Genomic DNA, 18,291 nt, shown 5'->3' with positions numbered 1-18,291 from the left:
GACTTAAGAAATAACATCTCCTCCAGGGTTCGGCAAATAAAGTTTCATATCATTATAACCTACCTAGTGATCACGTGATAATAATAGACCTTTCCCTCGGGATCTGTCGCTGTTTTCCAGTTTGGCGGCAAGGAAGAGATGGTTTTTGAGCTGCTCTCCGTTACTTCAGGGGTTCCCGTAGATTTTCTGTACTTTTGCTTTTCCTTCACCGGGGTCACAAATGAAATTCCGTTGTCAACACCAGTTTCTGGCGTTTTCTGTCCATAATCTTCAATTTTATCTATTTTTGGTGGCTGCTGCTGTTGCTGATTTTGTTGTTGCTGTTTTTGAAGAGGCATCTGTTCAATTGGTTGCAACTGTTGTTTCTGTTCTTGTTGCTGTTGCTGTTGCTGTTGCTGTTGCTGTTGTAGCTGCTGCTGCTGCTGCGCACTGACTAACTTGCTTTGCTGAGCTAGCTCGTGAAGGTGCTTAATGATGGAGGCAGTGGTCGCCTGACTGTGTTCCTGTCCAGCGTTTGGAACAAACGGTTTAGGAGGCATATTCGGAAGAACCGGTGGTTGCTGGGGAGCTTCAAAGAATGGAGGTGGCTGTTGTGGCGATGGCACGATTGCTTGGTTTGGCATTCGGTCCGGATTGAAAGGAAACGGGGGTACTGGCGTGGGGTTGGTATTTGGTAGGGACGGGGGGCGGTTAACTAAATTCACTGGATTAACAGCAGGGTGTGGCAGATTCTGAGTAGGCAAAGGCTGTGGCAGATTCTGTGGGGGGTAGCCCTAGGACAGAAACAAAAATTGGAATTGCGAGAAGCGAGAATGAGGAATTGCGAGAAGCGGAATGCGAGAAGCGAATGATATCAGTGTGTTTTGGCTATGCTAACGGAATATCTAAGAAGATACAGATATAAAGAGGGTACGATTAAAGAAAGCTTTTGCAATCCATTTGGCAGAAATTTTTTCACATCCTACATGCCAAAATGGCGTCGTCATGTCCGCTTACATATTCAGTATTTGTATGACCTACCATTGCTTTTAGGAATGGTTTGACAAAAAATAGAGCATAAACAAATCATTGTACAATTTAACATGAATACAATCAACAAATCAATGTACAATTTAACAAAGTATCTTAAATGAATTTCATATTCTGTGTCAATTAAAAAGGGGGCCACAAGAAATAGGAGGCAGGTAAACACAGCCCCTGCTATAAGGCACCCCCACTTCATAGTTTAGGACGTGCCCCATGCCCCCATCCCCCTTGTGATAAAAAGTCTGACAAATATTGAGCAACATACCTGGCGTGGAGGGATTGGCCAATTATGATTCCAGTTTTGCATAGGATTTGTCTGCGTAGGCAGGTTATGCGGGGGCGGATGAGAAGACAAGGGAGGGGGTTGTGAAGTCAATGGTAACTGGGACGAAAGAGGGGGCTGTGAAGCCATTGGAGGCCGCGAAGACAGCGGTGGCGTTCCGAAGTGAGGTGGAGGAGCATTGCTTGGATTGATGGTCGGATTCATGCTGGCGGGCATCCCTGCTGGATTGAATCCTTGTTGGGCCTTAAAGGAAAAATGAAGGATAATAGGAGGAAGGCGGAAAGAAGATTGATGGAATGGACAAGGTCGATTTGTCCCATTGAGTAAAATTACATAGAATTTTTAATCTAAAAAAGGGAACAACAAACAGGAGAGCTTCGTGAATCAAACAAGAAATAAATGTATTAGGCAAGTTAAGACTGGCTCTATTCATATGACTAAGGAATAATTCAAGGAACGAAAAAAAGGTAACTCACGTTAGAATTTAAGAAAGAATCTTAAGAAATAATTCAAGTTAACAGTTTTTCAAAGCTGATCATCCAGAACGACGCATTTGATTTTTGTTTTAAGGTACGCTTCCTGGGTTTTAATGGACAACAAGATATTTTAATGTTACTCCTCGAAGTTTCAGGACACATCGCCATTCCTTGTTTCATATGTCGAGTACGACAAACCAAGAAGATCCAACTCACTGGCCTATTCGTTCATCAAAGCAGTCTGAATTAAATTCTACCTGTAAACACTACACGCCAAACTCACCTGGTTTCGAAAGCTATTGAATGGAGAACCGGGCGCTTGCCATTCTTGACCTGGCTTTCCAAAGCGATTTAGGTTTGGTCGTGGGTGTCGCATTGGAGAGAACCTCTGGGACGAAGTATCGGGCATTTCATTGTGAATGTTCTGCTGCCTTTCCAGATGGACTGCATCATGGGGATGACTGGGTCTTTCTCGGTGTGGCTTGGTCAAAGTCTGGTAGTTGTATGGTGAAGGCATCCTGCTTCCATCATTCGGCATTCGGCTTCCATCTTGATGAAATAGCATCCCGCTTGTTCCTGCAAAGTCTCGTCCCTGGCCAGGATCAGCATCGCGTTTGCCAAACGGACTGTTAACTCCAGACAAAGGCTGTCTTTCAGCCACATCATTAAACTGGTGATGTTGTCGCCCAAAGTGATGCGAATTTCCCCTTCCTCGCCCACGTGCTCGCCCACGAACCCCTCTTCCTCCACGAAAGTTACCTCGATCCACACCAAAATCGTCATGAGGCTTTGGGCTACCACGGAAAGGAGCATTATTTCCACCTCTGATGATTCGTCCACGACCTCGTTGCTGCTTCATATCCTCGCCATAGGGCTTTTTGTCGCTATTTCGTCTCTCAGAATTATCACCCTGCGAATCTTCATCTCTTGTTTCTGATGTAATCTTCAACAGCCTCTGTATCAAACTTGCTTTTGAGGAATCTTTCTGCTGTACATTGTCAGTAGCGTCGGTAGAACTTCCTTGCCACCCTGTGGACGGAGATGCCACAGAAACGCATGGGGATTCTGGTCGGAACGGCGATGTTGATGGTTCTTGTGGAAACGGTCGGATAGGAGACTGTGTCTTTTGTCCAGGCAAAGGGCCAAATGGACGTTTGTTGGGTGAAAATAATCTATGTGCTTTGTCTCCTTCTATCTTCCGTTTGCCATTCCTAGGAAAGATTTCCTAGTTAGTAAAATCGATTACTAATAAATGTATCTAACGTGAACTTATTTTAAGTTTTTGGGGGAACAAACATATATTCATTTCACAGACTGGTACGTGTTTTGGTCAAAGACGTTCCACCTTACAGTGAAAGGAAATGTGCGTGTAACTTAAAGAACCCTGGCTTCGAAAAAAACACTGCGTAAAAGATAAGTCCTATTCATTCAGAATATAGTTGGCTTTTAAGTGAATTGCTGCAGAAAAATTGCTGACGTAAAAAGAATTGCTGTTCACAAAATGATAAGATATATTATTGATAAACGTACGGAGAAGATCTCCGCTGCAGATAATAGGCTTCCCGATACAGTTTTTTCAGCTGATAGTAACTTCTTGAATATCAAAATCTTACAGACTATGAATAGTCTGTTATAATGCAGCTTGCTTGGTTTGATTTTGACTTCAAAGAAGATTCGCCACATTGGATGTTTCTTTGTATCGAAATGCTCTGTTTGTAGGTTAAAGAACAGCTGATCATTGTTCTACGAAGCATATGTTCAAAGTATGAACAATCAGGAGAAGTATAAAATATGGTTTATCAAAGTCTTGTGGACATCTCACCTTTTTTCATCGACTGGAGATGAAGAAGCATCAGTGCCCGGTTTAAGTTGCTCCTTCAAAAGCAAAGGTGTTCAGAAAATAAAGAAAACTTCTAAGATACTGAGAAAAGAACAATAACAAGTTAGCTTAATTTTAATAGAAAACTGCCTTTGTCAAGCCAACGAACTCGTTAGAGAGAAAGTTAACGATCCCCCCTGCGCCGTGCTTAAATGGGGACCCATAATGGCCTGTATCAACACACATTGTGAAATTCGAAGCCTGAAACTAGTTTATTTTTGTCTTCAGACTTTTATGATCCCCGGTTCCAGCCTGGCCTTCGGTCCCGGGTTGGCTCCATGTGTACCTGCAGACCCAATGAAATGTATCTTGTATGGAAATAAGTTTACTCAATCATTATATTCCACTTTTTCTTAATCAAGGAAGATTACGGGTTTCCTAACATGATTCTACGAAACAAGATACTTTTAAAAAAATAACCAGAAGAGTATGTGTAAAAAATAATTAAAATCCAACATGCTTTGTTGATAAAGAAATCGGTAAATATCTAATAATTTTATAACAAGAGTACTCACAGGGGTAAGCTGCGTCTTCTTTGGGATTTTGAAGACTTCCTATCAAAAAATATATTATTTCATGATAGATTGGTTTGTTTAAACAAATAGTTGTATGAAATCAAAATTTGTATGAAAGATTAACTAGATTTCATAGTCATTACGGAGCCCCTGGTAAGAATATTCGTTACATTAAAAACAACATGGAAACTTGGGTACCGCAAGGCACGCGAGGAAATGCAAGTGATGTTCAAGCAAATTGTTATGTTTTATAATTCAGTATCAAGCTTTGTGAAAACGCCAAACTAACCCTGAGGTGCTTCCAGTTATCCAATAACTCATTTGCCATACTTTCAACTATTTCTTGCTTCTCAGATTCAGATTCTTCGTCAGTTGATGCATTTTTAGACTCAGTAGAGTTTTTCGCAGATTTGTCGGTTTTTTTCTTATCAATGTCTACCTCTCCTTTGACATCTGCTCCTCCAGCTTCGTTTTCACTTGAGCTGCCATCTTCATCCGACCTCGTTGTACAAGAGTCGGGTGAATCATTGCACTGCGACCACTTTTCAACTAGAGGCAATATTTTACTGTCCACCAAATGATTTTTGTTAGGTATGGGTAATATTTTCAGCGTATTTAGTACCTAAAACCGAGAAAAATTTGAGAGTGTAAATAGTGACTTAGTCATTGCCTACTTAGCCTTTGCTCACGAAAGAGGAATCTTTCCTTTTAGGTTTTTAAAATTTTACATGAAAAGTGCGCTAGGCACTACAAATCAGCTAACAGCAAAATTATACCCTAAAGGAAATACCTTGAAATCCCATAGGAATAAAATCAAGTGAATGGCATTTGAGAGAAAACAATACACTGTAATAAAATACGTCACAGAAAAAGAGAAAATCTTAATCGGTAGCTACAACGAAGGGTTATTCGGCATTGATTATGATAAGCTGTGTGAAGCAGAAAACAAAAGATATTCGAGTGGTCTGGAAACTTTGCTGATAGAGTTCCGTTACTTTTCTAAGGTTATTTTTTTGAACACAAATATAAGAGACACTCTGTACTCCATGTAATTATGCCTAGTCTAATTCAAGCATTGCACTGCATGTAATTCTAATGCATGTAATTTCCACTGAGATGAAAAATTTCTACTTAACTTCGAAAACGACGAAAATACTAGATACTTTACCTCCGATCTGAAAACCATGTCCTTTGCCGGCGTATCAACCATCCAGCTCCATAATAAGGATAACCCTTTATATCTGATGAAAGCTTTTAAAGCTTTAGAGTCGCTTTGATTCTGAGAGGAAAAAAGAAAAAAAAAACCATTAAAATTTAACAGAGAATAAAATTGGGATAACTTCAAGAATTGCCTTCAAAGACTATAAATAGTCACAATTTAAGCGGCAATTCAAGGTTAAAAGTTTTGAAAATACAAAAATCAAATAGTTTTAACAGTTAAAACGATTATATTTGGTTAATCATTCGGTTAAACGATAGCCCAGCTTCACATTAAAGATTACATTATAGACAACTTAAGTTTACGTAGTGCAAAGGTTGTCTTGGAAAAACTCTATTCTCTGTTCCGCATGGCAAACAAGTATGAAGACAAAATATTCGGAGAAAAATGACCCTTGAAAAGCTACGCCAGCCCAACTGGTGCTTAAACCTACATAAACTAGTACGTTTTTGACTACAGCAAAAATCAGTTTGTTGAATCTGTTGAATATAAGCAGGAAAATGACTGTTCTCTACTAACCCGAACAATTTTTAAAAGAGTAATTCGATCGTCAATAGTTTCGGTTTTCACCATCAACCTGGTGAGTTCCAAAGCCTGTTTCGTGCTGGTAATTTTGTTTTCGTCTCCAAGTAGCTCACTAATATCGTCTTCTAGCTGGAAAATTAAACGAGAATAAGTTAAGAAACGAAAGGAGTGATATACCATTGAGGTGCCTGTGAATCTAAGCAAATGCGTTTACAGGGGGGGGGGTGTGGTGGGGGGGGGGGTGTGATGTTATATCTGCATGAAATCATTACAAATAAACCTCTTATATATAAACTGGGATGAACAAGCTGCTTAAACACAAGCTTGGATGATGTTTAAGATTCACCAACTACGAAACAACAATAACAAAATGGATCAATTGACTATCTGAGCGACGAAAAGAATTTACTGGCCGTCCAATGTGAAACCAACTGCTATCGAGAGAAGGAGCATAAGATCTCTTACTAGAGCTTGTCCATTCCCTACAAGCTAGAAGAAACTCTTTTGTGAAAATGACAAAATTCCACCAATAACACCTTTACTATTAAGCTTTTCAGTGGCAAATAGCACCGGGTTAATAATTTTTTCCATGTTTTGAGTCATTTAACGACGCTTCATACTGTAATCAGTAAGCAGCGAAGGTGTGGATAGGTAGCCAAAAGCGAGGGTAACATTGGCACATTGAAAATCAGGAAAATAAGTTACACATGGGGAAGATCCCCTACCTTGCAATCTGATTCATAATCAGATGTCTTCTTTTTGGATCTTCTTTTCGAAGACTCGCCATTTGAACCTGTATAAAATATATGACTTTAGTCTTACCAATAGGACAATAAATAAATTTTTTAGAGAATATGATACATATATAGTACAAAAGAAACAATATTATAAAACTTCATTTTATGGAAAGACATAACAGCCCATATTAAAGCAAGTCGTAGTTAGATAAATGTAAGAGTTTTAAGATTATACATCTCCACTTAATATAGAACAAAGCATTAACCACAGTCTGATTGAGATCACAGACCTCTTGCCACCATATTAAGGCGCTGCAGTTTATAAAAGAAATGAAACACCCAAAGATAGTTACCTGTCGGCTTTAGAACCATTTGCTTGCCGCCAATCACGCCACGACAACTGACGGATCCACAAAAGCATTTCTGAGCTTTCTCACTGAAAAAGGATGAATAAAGGATTCTCACATTATTTTTGCTGACCAAATATATTCAGGTACAAATAACGAGTATTGCGACTTTTAGTATTTGAAAAAACAAACGATTCATTTTGCAGAACTTTGACAGAGAATGGTAAATAATTGTCATTTCGAGTATAAAGGGCTCTGGAGAGTGAAAAATCGAAGCATGTCAATGGAAGGGTTTTCCCCGTGTTTCTGTGCCCCAGCCAGCGCCTGAGTTGACGAATCAAGTCGAATAAAGAAGAAAATGGTCTTACCCATATCGTTGATACTGGTAATCGAAGCTGAGTTCTTCACCAGCTTGGATTTCTCTCAGCGAGAAGAAACCAACCCTGAGGAATCCATTGACTGTCCACTACAAGAAAAAAAAATTAAAGCTAGTACTATCTAGCGATCTGATGATGGCTGCTTGAAAGAAAACAAACCTAGAGCTTTGAACTAATAAAACAATGAGGATTTAAACAGTTGGAAATTGAAAGATGCGACCAAAGTTTATCAAACAAATATTTATGAAATTTTGTAAAAACCAAAACGGTTTTGTCATATTTATGAAATTATGCTGTTTGATGAATTCTTGTTGCATTTCATTCCAGACTTCAACAACGCGTTCAAACAATTTATTTTGTGTTGTTTGAGTACCCTTTACATCATAATATACTTTGGTTTTGATGCAGAACCTAACAATTTCAGAATTTTAGAACTTTTTGGAGGCCTAAAAGGGGTCGATACTTGTAAGCATTGCCTGGTTGAAAAAGTAATTATTGTTCAATAGAAAGACTACAGATGCTGCCAGAAAGATTAAGAGCTAGAGCAATGAGATCTTGTGTGTGGCGAGACCATCATGCATAATGCACCCCAAAACATGACAGTCCCTTTATGACATGAAAGATTCTTTAACAATTTGAAAATACCTTTTGAGTGACACAGTTTGGGTTGCAGCTGTGATTAATAAACCTTGAGATGCTACCACTTCTTGTCGCATCAATAACCTGTGTGCAAAAAGACAAAAAAATTGTGTTAAAATTTGATTTTCATTCTGGGTAGATGCAACAAACTTGAAAATTGAAACAGAAGAGGCCGAACAAACCAAGCTCTGAATTGGTCAAAACAAAAACCAATCAAATATTGCAAACATTCTCAAGATATTGTCGATTGGCACCTGAAGACGAATTTCAGCAAGCATTTTGGCCGTTTTTTACCTTAGTAGGTGCAAACTACTTTAAATACGGTGCCATCTTGAAACTGTTGGCCTATTTCTAACAGTAATCGGTGTCCTAAGCTGTTGATGGCATGCATACAAAGGGCTGTTTAAAAATGTTTTCCTCATTATATATGCCAATTTGCATATTTTACCACGCCAAGTTTGAAAATATATGCCATCCTGCATGTAGGATCATCATTTGATGTCTCAAGAGCATTTCATTTCAGGTATTACAATCTAATCGCACAAGAATTGCCAGAAAGCCAAAGAGTCAAGGACAGGAAGATACAACACCTCGTCTCCTTTAAGCAGCATAAAGTAATAATGTTTTCTTTTTTCCAGGTCATACGTCTCGGTCCGCTCCATGAACTCTTTGTAATTCACAACTTCGCCACAATATTCAATGATGAAGGCACCACTAAAATGATAAAAAAGTTAACAAAAAACTGAAGAATTAATAATTAACGAGATACGAATTAAGTTTTGTTCTTTATCCGGAAAATTTAGCATTTTCTCCAAATGATCTCAAGAAAGAATTATCGAGGTCTTGATGCTACGGTAGAATTAAAAACTGTGTTGTTTAAAGTTTTTATTTCAAGTAGGCTTGGCCGTAAGATGTCCTGAGTTTGTCGTTAAAAGCGACATCACTTATAAAACAAAGAAAACAAATATAAATTAACATAATATGTATAAATTACTTACGCCTCGATGGCTTCGTTTGCTCGTACTCCCCAACCTTTTTTCCCTGCTTTAAACACTTCTAAGTCATAAACACAACCCTAAATATCGAAAATAAAGAACAATTTTACACAGATTTACACACGGTAAAACTTATATTTTACAGATAAACAATATTACAGTCCAATCGACGTCAGGGTGTTACTCCAACCTAAGTCCTCAGTCATAAGTTCACCTGAAAATCTTTGGCAGATGTTGCTTTGGTTAATTTTGTACAGACTTTCTATCTGCTTAAAACATTTCTTGCAATTATAAAAACTGAATCAGGAAAATACATCCAATCGTGAACTTGAAAACATTTATTGACCTCAAATCGCCGTAACGGGCCTTTTTGTTTTTTCGGCAAATTAATCTGAGTGACCAGATAACAAACATTTTTAAAGCTGCGTTGAACAAAGTAAAAAAATACGTTGATGATTCAAGAATACATCTTTAAAAAAGGCAATAAAGTAATTCAATCTTCGTAATTTGATAATATATGATCGGTAAGTTTGGAATTTATCAATTTGGTTAATATGCTTACACGCTGAAAATTCTTGTTTGTGCAAAATTCCCCGCAACCACACTTATTGCCACTGTAACAAATCAATGATAAAAATTAGAAAAATACTTTATAAATAAAACTAAAAAAAGTCGAGACGTAATCACTGTCTATGAAATAAAGCATACAGAAACAAAAATAAACAAATCGAAAATTTAGGTCTTAACATGAGCAGCTTTATGCACGCAGTTCAAACAAAAGACGAATAAGAAAAGGCATGCAACATATTAGCGAGGTAGGCATTTCTGCTCTTGCAAAGTTTCAACAAATTTTCCTATTCTTTCCAGGTATGTGAGCCAGTAAGGACATTGGGCCAATACGACATCAAAACCTCACTTCTTCTTTTTGATTGAATACTTTACAGGAAAGTTTATATATATTTTGATTCCATGTAAACATCATCAGATACAACCTTCAAAGTACCATAAGCATAAACAGAAGTCCAAAAACTAATTGAAAGGCGATGATAATCATCTAAATTTGTGATATATAAATTTGAAATTTGTAATTTGTGATGGATTTAGAATTTAGGACAGAATTTAGGAACATACCATTCTATCATGAGCAATCGGTTTAGGCAGCTGGATCCACATCCGACAAAACCCGGTTCATCTGAAACACAAAATCACGATAATTGTATATAAACACAAAATCAAGACGATTAGATAGTTAAACTGTGGTGTCTTTATTTCCTCATTGCCCTTATCCTATAGATGCGAAACCACTTAGGTATCAAAAGTGCCTTTCGAAAGAAAAGCAAACTATAGTTAGATAATTTTTTATCGTATACATAGAATGTAAAAATGGGCAAGCTGGTTCAAATTTTGTTAATAAATATTTAAAGCTAGTAAAGTAAGAATTTAGTCGTCCAATAATAATGGTTGGTTTTCAACATACCTGGCTCATAAACACAGTCACATCTAATTCTACGAATCTCTTTGTTGAGTCTCGTCTTTTTTCTAGAACAAGAAACAACACTAAAATTCATAAATAGCGACGTAAATTCACAGTACTGACAACAGAGAAGTGAAACGAAAACTGATTAGTGAGTGATTACTTTTACTAGAAATCTTCGTAATTAGATGTTGACTCAAACATATTAAATTAATAAGAAATAAATTACTCACTTATCAACTAAATAGACATTCTCGGTTACTTGGTTGTATTGTGCTGGCTCCTGATCATCGTCGTCTTCCAAAGATGATACAAATGATATGTCACCAGATGCCTAGATAAATCGATTTATTAACGATTTTACGAATTTCATCACATTTAATATTACGAGAGACTTTTTTGTTGTTGGTACACTTGGCTTGTTAATTGTTTACTTACCATCCTTTTCTATATGCAAATTCATTTGCTAGGCTACTTTGTTTCTGTCAACCCCCCTAAACCACATTACTTTCCAATACATGGATTGCCTTTCCAGGGGGTTGCCTAGAAGATCAGAACGCCGTTGCTTGGCTATCTTCTGTGATGGCTGACTGATCTTATTGATGGCAACCACATTTATATCAATGCGATTCAATCAATGTCGAAGGCTTGCTTTGTCTTGTGCATATCTACGGTCTTCAGGGAATCCACGTCAGAAGTGTTCATTTTTGAGTTCATGTACATCCGGAGATGTTCCAGAATGTATGGTTTCCAATGCTGGGTTTCGAATTAAAGTTATTTTCCTAGACTAGAGCCAGGCACTAAGAGAGTTACTTTTCCTTGATTTTCGTAGAAAACAGCATCGTTTAATTGTATGTTTTGGAACGCGTACTTATGTGTAAAATAATGACGTTAACTTTTGGAATTCACGCTCACATATACTTTTTTCTTTTAGCTGGTGTGCCATTTTGGGCTATAATGGCCATTAGGAAGGGTCGAGCTCATAAAAACTTTCCTTTACTTCAGACCCCTTGAAATCTATGACCAACTTTCTTCTCGATAAGGTAAGCCGGCTTTAAATGAATATTCCTCCAGATGAAAATTGATCAGTTGGTAAGAATTTAAACAGTTGATTATTGCCAGGTATCTGGTATTAAATATATATAAGAGGGAATAAAAACTGAAGAAAACAATAACCTTTGATAAAATGCAGGGTGTGCAAAGGAAGAGTTATCTTTTATCAAACAATAAAAAGTCTATCTTTTTACTAAACCATTTAAAGCAAAATAATCTTAATGAGAGGAATAAAAGATATCAGTAGTCATTGAAAAAGATACAAAACTGCTTGCAACATTACCAAATAAAAGTGCTTGACAAGCAATATTTGAAAAAAGAAACAACTAGGGTAAGAATTAATCTGAAAAACACTTTCATTAAATTCAAGATATTGAATTTTTGCAACAAATCTATCTTATCAGTCTAGTCTAAGAATGGTCTGTCCATCTTTTCAGTCTGCTTGGTAAGCAAAATGTTCACATGTTCCAAAACATGCTTTCTTTAACAATTCCAAACCATCAATTCACTTAATCACGTGATGAGGTTTTATATTAAGTGCCTTATTATCAACACCCTTAAAAAATTAAATCAGGACCCATAATCACTGAATTAAGTGCTATTACAAAGATATCACTGGGATCCAATCAAAGATAGTTCAAACAAAAGCAAGAATCAAATACTAAAAAAATAGATAGAGATTGGGCACTTAATGATTGAAAGCAATACAAAGGATATTTTGTTTGCTATTTTATTGAAATTATTGACTTACCAATCTTACCAGATAAGGAAAATATCTAATCCAAAAGAATCTAAACTGCAAATATACATTTTAAAATTTGTTGAACTATTTTCATGCCATTCATTATTCTATTTCAGCATAGAAAAAATGCTCAAACAATTAATTGTTTTCTCACTTTCACAACTAAAAAAATGTATGCCTGTAGAACAATCAGCAAAACAAACTACTCAATGAAACATACTTTTGTTTTTCTCTGCCATTCCTCTTTCAAATAATTAAAAAACATATCATTCTATTGCTTTGCAAGACCTTGATATAAAATGCTTCAATGATTCAAGTATATGCTGCACCAAGATGACACAAACAACAACTTATAAATTGACAGGGTAAGGACAAACCTCTCCACTGTTATCAGCATCTTCATCGCTACAATGATCAGTTTTCAGCTTGTTAACATCTCCTTCGTCAGCGCTTTGAGGAGTATCTGAGTTTTCTTTTTGAGGTTCTCTAGAGGAATCGCTGTCAAAGAAAAAAATGACATTGATCAAACTTTCTGTCCAAAACTATTCAACAATAAGTACCTTTAACATCTAAAGGGGCTGTTTGGTTAAACTTCTAAAAATACTACAAAGTTCAAATAGGCATTAGAAGGTTTATGTAGCACATGCTAATAATCACATTCTTGGTGCACTTTTTATGAAAATAAATTCGATCTAAATAACTTGAACTATTTTTATGACCTTGCATTCTGATTGAGGTGACCACTTTCAGGCACATAGATAAAATTTTGAAAAAAAATCAAAATAGTTTAAACTTGTGGAAAGTTTGAACATGATTGAAATAAATTGTTGAACAAATGGAAATCTTCTAATAACAATGTCACTTAATAACACCAAATACACTACTTAAAACACAACTTCAAATGCAGTACTTAAAACCACAACATTAAATACACTACTTAGAACCATAACATCAAATAGACTACTTAAATACAAAACTTAAAATAAATAGCTTACATTAGCATGCATAAATAAACTGATATTAATTAACATTAACAAGTTTCTATTAACTTATTTTTGAAGTTACCTATGCCTTGTTGGCCCCTGACCTTAATTCTTATTAATGTCTGTATGCTTTAAAGCTCAGAGTCTAGAACCAAATGTTCTTGGTAGCATTAGGCAATAGTGTTAACTAATATGCCACAGAAGTGTAGTTCTTATTAACAAGTTCCTATTTAAATGTAATTACGTTGACTAATACTTAGTTTAATAATACTGATAACAGATTATTTTGCTTTCCGTGTGTATTCAATGAAATCACACCCCCAGCCTCCTAAAACACAGTTGCCTTGTCTCAACTTTCAATCTGGTAACCAACCACCAACCTTCCATGAAAAAATTAATGCTTACTACCTGCCCTTTGACAACAGCCCTAAGTTGCTCTTCCTCTTATTTGACATATGACCTCACCAGGCCTTGCAAGGAAAGGCACTTGAGCTTGATCAAGCACCTCCACACGGGCCTAGAAAGTTCTAGAAGCTTGATTGATTAGCACCTAGTCTGTTTATGCTGTCTTAAAACCAAAAAACCAAGGTGCTCAGTTCCCAATGGAATCATGATGTCAAGTGCCTGCTTTTTGCTCCTTACAAGGGCTGGGTCTCAGTGGCAAAAAGGCATGACAAAGAATCTCAGTATTAAGCCTAGATTTGTCTAGGTAAAGAGTATGAAATTCATCAGTATTTTTCCCTAGGTGTGTAATAGGCTAGATGCAAACAATGGCTTTTTTATCATAAAAGCTGTTTCAATCATTTCATAATTGCACACCCAAAACTGTTGTTGTGATAACATTACATTTGCCTCCAAAGATGTGGGCTTTTGGCTGTTTCTACCTGGTGTGGTGCTAGGGTTCTTGCACTGACAGCATAGAAGAAATTTCTAAAAATTTTCTTGTAACATATTCAAAATTTTAGTTAAAAGACGCCTTACTTAAAAAAAGAATTAAAAAGAATTATTCTATAAATGTTTGCACATGCATAATAAATAAGTACAGCAGTTTTAGTAGAAAACCAAACACCTGTCATAGGGGTTTAACAGGGGACTACAAAAGCTTATTTCTTGGCAGGAGACTGTTTCTATGGTTTCCAGTCATGAAAAGTTAAAGAAACCCGAGGCAACAGTTGAAAAAATTTGGCAAAGGAGAAGCTTTGAAGCTTATCTGAGTTTGTAATATTACTGTAAACTATACAATTGAAAATGGTAAATGATAATGGAAAAAAAACTCCAGTTATAGTTAAGCTAATAATTAAATGACATTGACATTTATATAGTTAAAATAAATGTGACTACCAGCAGAATTTAATATGACAGCTTAGTAAATGGTCAAGTATAAACAGCTATAAAATGGAAATCAGTTGTTGAGCCCCTGTGTCCTAAGGAACTATTTTCAAGCACTCTTTTAAAAATGTTTAATGTTGCCTATCAACAAGAAGAGCATAACAAGATTCAGGACAAGGAAACTTACCCAATAAATTTACCTGGTGGATTTTTAGGTTATGGCAATATAATGGGTTTTAGTATTTAGCTAGAAACTCACATAAACTTGAATAAGTGATATGGAAATTAAAGAACAAACAGATAGTATCTCTGTTATTTTGACTTGAAGAAACATCTCAGCCATTCAATTTATGACACTATTGGTTTGGAGAAAAGTGTTATACAGGACAAACTCTCTGCTTTTCTTTTAAGGTAAAAAAAGAAAGGCACCTCAGATAGTATCCTTCTATACTAATCTTATGTTCTTCATTCTATCTGGAATGTTTTCATTTTTATAAATTTTTCCTTCCCCTTCACCCTCCTATTCTTACCCTTTTCATCAATATACCATGATTTTGACTTGATTCTATCAACTTTTTAAAAACATGAATATCACATTGTAGATTAAGCTTTATATGACATGGGCTGAGCTGTTTTCAGCCCAGTTTTTATGAAGAAGAATTTTTTGACTGAACAGCAAAGTCCGTAAAAAATCCTTCTACCAGGCATCCACACAGCTTGAAGTTCTTTCCACTTTTAGTTTCAATCTTATTGCTATAAAAGGATGCAAATCAAAGTTTTCCAGAAATCTTACCAGAAATCTGATGTTGAGGTCTTACTCTCCATGACTAGGCAAAAACTTGGAATTATCAGGATAAGATCAAACTTGTACAGGATAGAAATCTTCAACGGTTATAAACAATTATTCCCTGTTTTTATAAAAAGGCAAAAGTAGTGAAGCCAAATGCATGGGATAAACAAATATTTCCATACAAAATTTAGTGCACAAAATATATAAATTGCCTCAATTTTTATCAGACCTTTATCTATTTATGTATAAGACTGAAGATTTTAGTACAAGTCCAAGCCACTACTGTATTGAAAGTAAAAAATAGAGGCTTTAAGCTGATGATGCACAAGACTTGAAAGGGTAGATGCTTTAATTTCATAAGAAACAGGTTAAAATAAATGGTAGGCTCAATATTTTGAAAGTTAAGAAACAACCCTACCCAAATTGAAAAAAGCTAAGCAACTTTTATAATTTGCAATTTTAATTTTCCAAGTTGACACTGGAAACAGTCTTGACATTGAATATCACTATTCAACGCTGAAATCTTCTCGCACGAGTTTTTTGCATTACTGCAACCACTTGGATATGTTAATATTCCAAACGAGCTCTTAACACATCTTTTATTATATGGTGACAAAGACTTCCAAAATGATCTTAACAAAAATATTCTTGAATTGACTCTAAGATTCATCCATGAAACTGGTCGACTTCATTAGGACCGCATCATAGTTTGTTATACCTCACATAACCACCATGTACGACATCGTAAAGCATCTTGTTTGTAAAGTTCCGTCTAGTAGATGTAAATTTAATTCTTTTGTAGTATTCTTATATTCTTCTGTGTATTTTTATGTAATTGGGTGGGTCAGAGGAGAGGTGCTGCAGGCTTGGGAAGTGGTGGTGGGGCCACACACTTGATAATAATCCCTCAAGTGAGGCCTGGGATACAATTTTTATAGCATTGTTTAAATTCGCATCCAATTATGTGTGTCGGTTGGTGACTCTCAGGTGCGGCTTTGCGGGCGGGTGGTGCCTGTTCCTGATTCACCTGGTAGTTTTTACTCTTTTTATGTTTATTTGCCATGAAGTTGTCATGGTCTATTGCTCCCCGTGGTATCAACGTCCCTGTAGTGTTTGTCAAGTAATTAGTAGGTAGCGTAATAGGTTACTTGTCTTGTAAATTTTTAGTGGAATATAAAAAAAAGAAAAAAAAAATTGAAATGCAGTTTGCATTCATTCTCAGTAAATTGCACACTCAAGAAGTTTCCATTTCAAAATTTGTTTTGACTTCAACTTGACATTGATGAAGTTCAGTCATTCTAGGAAAACAAAATTCCTTGATCACTTTGTTAGTTTATCTCTGAATGTGAGAGTGAACTATTCAGTTTAACTTGAAAGCATGTGTAAAAAACTCATTATCTAAGAAATCTAAGACACGTACATGTAAGAAACTTTTGATAGTAAAATGACCAGAAAATTTTGGAAATCGCCTACCAGCATGAGACCGTGGTTTCTTATAAAAAAATATGCGTAACTAAATAATCTTTGAGCTTTATTAGATAACAGAAGTTAAAATTATCCTCTTACCATATATATGCTGCTGGATTCCAGGGGACTTTCTCTTCACCACTGGCACCCTCAGATACAAAATTCTTCTTATCCAAGGATGAAGAGACAATATTGATTCCTCTACTTTCAATGTCTTCTAATTCAATATTTTCTTTTAATTTGGCAGTATTATTAGTCTCAACTTTAGCCTCTATGTCCTTAAATTCATTTTGTACACTTGGTTTATTTGAATATTTGTCTTTAGCATCAGTGCTTGTCTCAGCGTCTAATTCAATATTTTCATTTTTATGTTTACAAATGTCAGTAAGATGGGTTTCTTTTTCATTATCGGTGTCTGAAATGTCATCTTTGTCTCTTATCAGTGGAAAACAAGGTGATAATGCAGCAACATCAATATCATTAGAAGTTCTATCACTACTATGTGTTGTGTCCGATTCCTTTTCTTTGGCTTGATCAAAGGGGGTGATAATGCATTCTTCTAACGATGGTGAATTACTCTTACATGTAATAGAGCTAACTTCAGCATCCATGACTTCCTCTTTACCGGGCTCTGAATGTGTGCATTGCACCACATTAGTGTTCTTGTTGGCATCTGCAACTTTGTTTTCAACTGCATTCTGTTCTGGTCCACCATTACTTGAGCCTATCTGTGCCCTGCTTGAGCCAGTTTGCTCTTCTTTAAGGTAATCAAAGAGGTTTGAACCCTCTGTAAATGAGCTGTGACAATCTTCAGGCTCAGACATGCCTGTCAAGTCAAATAAAAAAACATTCAAAAACAACTGTTTCTGGTAGCAAATACAACACGAGAATTGCCAACAAGTTAAATTACATGAATAACCTTTAGAACTGATAAGTTATGCCAATGCTAGCTCCTTTGCAACTGTCCTTTTGGACACAAAACAAAAGGCCTAGTCACAACAACAATAAATACCAATTAACTGCAGACAATGTCTTGGGATTTCAAGCCTTGTTCGTAAAACTGGCTTGCCCACTGCAAAATTTCAATGGCCTCTAAAACTATTTCATCAATAGAATAATATCATTATAAAATTACTTGATTCCAAAGCAAGGAACGGTCGAATAATCAATAGATCTGGGGCTTCCAAACACAAAACATGTAATCGATACCGGTTACCATGTGTTGCAGCAATCTTATTTAGAAAATGATTCTCCTGGTAGAGGTAATATAAATGGAAACTTTTCCAGTTTAGCAATAACTTACCGCCTCGTGGATTACGCAAATGCAACCATTACTATCCCCTTCCTTTGCATCTAATCTACTACATTCCGGTAACTCCTTCTGTACAGCACACCATTTTGGCACAATGCATGGCGGGATAGCTTGCTACACGAT

At 36.2% G+C, this 18,291-nt stretch overlaps 1 protein-coding gene across 3 annotated transcripts in view; it reads right to left on the bottom strand.

Annotated features, from left to right (window-relative positions):
- LOC135681363 (histone-lysine N-methyltransferase SETD2) overlaps window positions 1-18,291 on the bottom strand; it is a 21,713-nt gene extending 3,422 nt beyond the window's left edge. For 2 of the 3 annotated variants that reach the window (XM_065195804.2, XM_065195805.2), the window contains exons 1-21: window positions 18,160-18,291; window positions 16,956-17,682; window positions 12,665-12,785; window positions 10,726-10,826; window positions 10,496-10,575; window positions 10,150-10,210; window positions 9,581-9,632; window positions 9,022-9,098; window positions 8,614-8,737; window positions 8,030-8,107; window positions 7,376-7,473; window positions 7,014-7,096; window positions 6,649-6,716; window positions 5,918-6,052; window positions 5,348-5,458; window positions 4,469-4,801; window positions 4,180-4,218; window positions 3,608-3,660; window positions 2,069-2,996; window positions 1,292-1,552; window positions 64-773 (exon numbers count right to left, since the gene is read on the bottom strand). In XM_065195804.2, the coding sequence (XP_065051876.2) occupies window positions 64-773; window positions 1,292-1,552; window positions 2,069-2,996; window positions 3,608-3,660; window positions 4,180-4,218; window positions 4,469-4,801; window positions 5,348-5,458; window positions 5,918-6,052; window positions 6,649-6,716; window positions 7,014-7,096; window positions 7,376-7,473; window positions 8,030-8,107; window positions 8,614-8,737; window positions 9,022-9,098; window positions 9,581-9,632; window positions 10,150-10,210; window positions 10,496-10,575; window positions 10,726-10,826; window positions 12,665-12,785; window positions 16,956-17,680 (4,238 nt within the window). In that variant the 5' untranslated portion in view covers window positions 17,681-17,682; window positions 18,160-18,291. The remainder of the gene's footprint in view (window positions 1-63; window positions 774-1,291; window positions 1,553-2,068; window positions 2,997-3,607; window positions 3,661-4,179; window positions 4,219-4,468; window positions 4,802-5,347; window positions 5,459-5,917; window positions 6,053-6,648; window positions 6,717-7,013; window positions 7,097-7,375; window positions 7,474-8,029; window positions 8,108-8,613; window positions 8,738-9,021; window positions 9,099-9,580; window positions 9,633-10,149; window positions 10,211-10,495; window positions 10,576-10,725; window positions 10,827-12,664; window positions 12,786-16,955; window positions 17,683-18,159) is intronic. The other variant, XM_065195806.2, reaches the window with a different exon arrangement.

The sequence above is a fragment of the Rhopilema esculentum genome, chromosome 12 (genome assembly GCF_057945365.1).
Source record: "Rhopilema esculentum isolate cy_ngs chromosome 12, ASM5794536v1, whole genome shotgun sequence".
NCBI classification, from domain to species: domain Eukaryota; kingdom Metazoa; phylum Cnidaria; class Scyphozoa; order Rhizostomeae; family Rhizostomatidae; genus Rhopilema; species Rhopilema esculentum.
Note: the sequence above shows the minus strand (reverse complement) of the source record. Positions and strands in the feature narration are given on the sequence as shown.